Here is a 3,956-nt window from a genome sequence, read left to right as displayed (position 1 = left end):
GGGAAGGCAGGAAGGCACGGAGGCCTTGTGTCTGGCCCTGTGTCTGTGTGTCTGGCCAGGCTGGAGAGACTGTGTCACATAGGACTGAACCTGGCAGCCCAGGCCGGCCCAGGCTCTGACAAAGCCCCAGGTGCCTCCAGCCTGGGTGTGTGGTGTGTTTAGGGGGTGGATATTTTAATCTCAGCCAACACTGGATTTCACAGGAGAGTAGAATCAGCCACAGCATATGCTCATGCCAGAAACAGGTGTCTGTGGCCTGTCCCTTACCAGGGTGGTCTGTCCTGCGGCCGGAGGCTGGGCATTGGGAGCAAGCTGCAGGGAGGCAGAGGGGTGGGTGATGGTGGGACTCCGTCCGGAGGCTGGGCATTGGGAGCAAGCTGCTGGGGAGGCGGAGGGGCAGCCTCAGGTGATGATGGGAGGGTGCCTGGATCCAGCTGTGCCTGATGCATGCGCTTTTACTTACAGGCCCTCCCCAGCCACTGCCCCTGTTCCCAGTTCTCAGCCCAAAACTGAAGCACCACAAGCAAGTCCCTTAGCTAAGCCGTTACAGTCCACGTCTCCCCGGGCGCCTGGCCTCCCTTCCAGGATGGAACCGCCAGCCCCCCTGAGCACGAGCAGCAGCACCTCTCAGGCATCCGCGTCGTCCCCAGCAGGCAGGAGGAGCTTGGCCGAATCCTCGGGGGTCGGCAGGGTGGGTGCTGGCTCCAAGCCGAAGCCAGAGGCCCCAACGGCAAAGGGTAAAAGCACCACCTTAACGCAGGGTGAGTAAGGGGCTGGGAGGCAGGAGGCCCCAGGGGCTCGCAGCTCTGGGACTCTCCCCTGGCCGCTCTCCGCAGTGTGTGTGGTTTCACTGTCAGCCCCGCCCGCCTTCCTCTCCGTCTCGTCTCGTCTTGTCTCTGTCCTCCGTGACACCTGCTCACAGCCTCCTGGGGTCCTGGCACGCTCTCTGTGCGGTGGCTGCAAACGTTCTCAGGGCTATGCTGTTTGCCGGCACCCAGCCCACCCCACCCGCACGTCCTGCAGGTGCCTGCAGCCCAGCTCTGCAGCGTCCCACTCAGCTCGGTCTGGCAGTGACACCCGGTGGCTCGCAGTGGCCTGGCCTGGCCGTGGTCTGCGGGGCCTCCTGTTCTCCGTGGTGTTTTGCGCTTCCTGCCTGTTGCTTTGTTTGACGATGTTGCACTGTTGCTGTGGCCCTCTGTCGCCACATACTGGAGATGGGACCCTGTGCCCCGTACCTCCCAGCAGTGTCCCGGAGACGGTGCCCTATGCCCCATCCCCTCCGCTGGTGTCCCAGTGATGGCACCCTGTGCCCTGTCCCCCATGGTGGTGTCCAGGTGACAGTGCCCTGTGCTCTGTCCCCCCCCGGGTAGTGTTCTGGTGACGATGCCCTGTGCCCTGAGGGCTCTGGTGCCTCCCAGGCTGGGAGGTCTTCCTGGGGGCTCCCTGGACCACACGGTCCTATTTTATGGCCTCATGTGTTTTTGGGAACAGGGAGCAAGGTTTTTTCTAGGCACCTGGCCATCACCCACCAGGGGTTAGTCCACTGGGTGATCATGGCCTGGCTGGACAGGACGTGGGTGTAGGGCTTGTGAGGCCAACCCTGTGCCAGCTGGGAGGCCCAGGGCACGGGGATGGCCAGGCTACCCAGTGAGCTGTCAGCTGTGCCAGTACAGACCCCAGGCTCCCCGCGGCCCTGCTTTGATGCATGGCTCTGTCTCCCAACGTGGGGGCAGCCGAGTCCCCCTCCCTGCCCCCCTGCAGGAAACTGGCCATTCCTGCCACATGGGGGTGCCTAGAAAAAAGCTAGAGGTTCCCGTGGCTTTATTAAGCTGGGCTCAGAGAACAAGCTGGGCTGCAAAGGGTTTTTCCAGATCCTTCCCTTCAGCTGAGTTCTCATTGTTAAAGCCACGCCCTGGGTCCTGCAGGACCCAGGAGCCAACAAAGCCTGCAGACGGGCAGCTGTGGCTCAGGTGTTCCCCTTGCACAGGTGGACAGAGGATCAGAGTCCACGGGGCTCACCCTGCCATGTCCCCATCCATTCGGCAGAAGGGGAAGTTGAGGCCCAGAGGCAGGGAGAGCTTCCCCCAGGGACACACAGCACGGGAGACCCAGCTGGGAGCCCCTCCCCTGACTCCCTGCCCGGTGCTCCTCACGCCCACTGGCCAGCTGGCTGTGGGGGTGTCTGAGGGTGGAGTGGCTATGGGAAGATGGCAGGGGGAGGCACAGCCATCCTTGCAGACACCCCATTCCCAGCACTCCTGCCTCACGCCCAGACCCCTTGCCTCCCACCCAGACAGGAGCGCCAGCCCCCAGGAAGGCCAGGAGGACGGGCCGGCAGGATGGAGAGCGAATCTGAAGCCCGTGGACAGGAGAAGCCCAGCTGAGAGGTTAGGGATGGGTGGGGCTGGCCCAGGGCCTGGTACACCATAGGTGCTTAATGCAGTGAGTAGGTAATCGACCGATTGACATGCCTATCCAGGGATGGACGCACCTCCCTGTGAGTAGCAGAGGCCAAGTCACCCCTGCCTGAGGGACATGGGGGCCGCTGTACCTGGTTTGGGGGCAGCGTTGCTGCGTGTCTCACTTGGACATGGCAGCACCCGAGTGGGTTCACGCACCATGCCTGCAGCTGGGGTGCAGTCTCCCCATGTGTGGGTCCTGTGGGGCCCGGAGCTCAGGCCTGGAGTCTGGTTTGCACCACAGCAGGTAGCGGTGGACACATCTGTGTTTGCAGGAGGGTCCCAGCAGGTGTAGTCGGTGGGCTGGGAGGTGGCATTTGCTCAGAAGGCCACCTGCTCCCTCGGGCTGGTCTGCATATGGCCTGGGAGCCCCTCCAGGTGGGCCAGGCCTGGGGCTGGTGGTTTGGGTTCTGACCTCATGCCTTCTGCCCAGGACTCTGAAGCCCAAGGAACCACGGGCCCTGGCAGAGCCGAGGGCGGGGGAGGCCCCCAGGAAGGTCTCAGGCAGCTTTGCTGGGAGTGTCCACATCACCCTGACCCCCGTGAGGCCTGACAGGACCCCGCGCCCAGCCAGCCCAGGACCCAGCCTCCCAGGTACTGCTGGACGGGACCCTGGGGCCCCCGGGTGCCTAGCTGGCCCTCCCCCTTGTGTGGGGGTCCCAGGACTGGACCTGTAGTGCCACCTCCTGGGGCGTGCGGGGAGGTGCTCTGGTCAGCCAGAGAAGCTGGTGGTCCTGGGCAGGCTTGTGTGCATGTGTGTCCATGTGTGCCCATGTGTGTGATGCATGTGTACATGTGTTCATGTGTGTGATGCCTGTGTATCCGTGTTCATGCGTGATGCACGTGTCCATGTGCACATGTGTTTATGCATGTGATGCATGTGTATCTGTGTTCATGTGTGATGCATGTGTCCGTAAGTACATCTGTGTTTGTGTGTGATGCATGTGTATCCATGTTCATGTGTGATGCATGTGTCCATGTGTACATCCGTGTTCATGTGTGTGATGCATGTGTGCATGTGATGTGTGTCCATGTGTATGTGTTCATGTATGTGATGCACGTGCATGCGTGTCCATGTATGTGATGCGTGTGTTCATGTGTTCATGTGTGATGCATGTGTCCATGTGTACATCCATGTGATACATGTGTATGCAACCGTGTTCATGCGTGTGATGCATGTGTGTGCAACCGTTTGTGATGCATGTGTCCGTGTGTGCGTGTTCATGCGTGTGATGCATGTGTTCGTGTACATCCATGTGATGCATGTGTATGCAACCGTGTTCATGCGTGTGATGCATGTGTGTGCAACTGTGATGCATGTGTCTGTGTGCATGTGTTCATGCGTGTGATGCATGCGTTCATGTGTACATCTGTTCATATGTGTGATGCATGTGTCCGTGTACATCCATGTGATGCATGTGTATGCAACCGTGTTCATGCGTGTGATGCATGTGTGCAACCGTTTGTGATGCATGTGTCCGTGTGCGCATGTGTTCG

General features: G+C 60.7%; 1 protein-coding gene across 1 annotated transcript; it reads left to right on the top strand.

Annotated features, from left to right (window-relative positions):
* Positions 1-442: 442 nt before the first annotated feature.
* On the top strand, positions 443-3,150 carry LOC116465568 (MICAL-like protein 2). The gene is made up of 3 exons (XM_032148587.2): positions 443-761; positions 2,294-2,387; positions 2,893-3,150. Exons 1-3 carry the CDS (start codon positions 587-589, stop codon positions 3,134-3,136), a joined length of 513 nt encoding a protein of 170 aa, XP_032004478.1. The 5' UTR covers positions 443-586; the 3' UTR covers positions 3,137-3,150.
* The last annotated feature ends 806 nt before the right edge of the window (positions 3,151-3,956 follow it).

The sequence above is a fragment of the Hylobates moloch genome, unplaced genomic scaffold (assembly GCF_009828535.3).
Source record: "Hylobates moloch isolate HMO894 unplaced genomic scaffold, HMol_V3 SCAFFOLD_6386, whole genome shotgun sequence".
Classification (NCBI taxonomy): domain Eukaryota; kingdom Metazoa; phylum Chordata; class Mammalia; order Primates; family Hylobatidae; genus Hylobates; species Hylobates moloch.
Note: the sequence above shows the minus strand (reverse complement) of the source record. Positions and strands in the feature narration are given on the sequence as shown.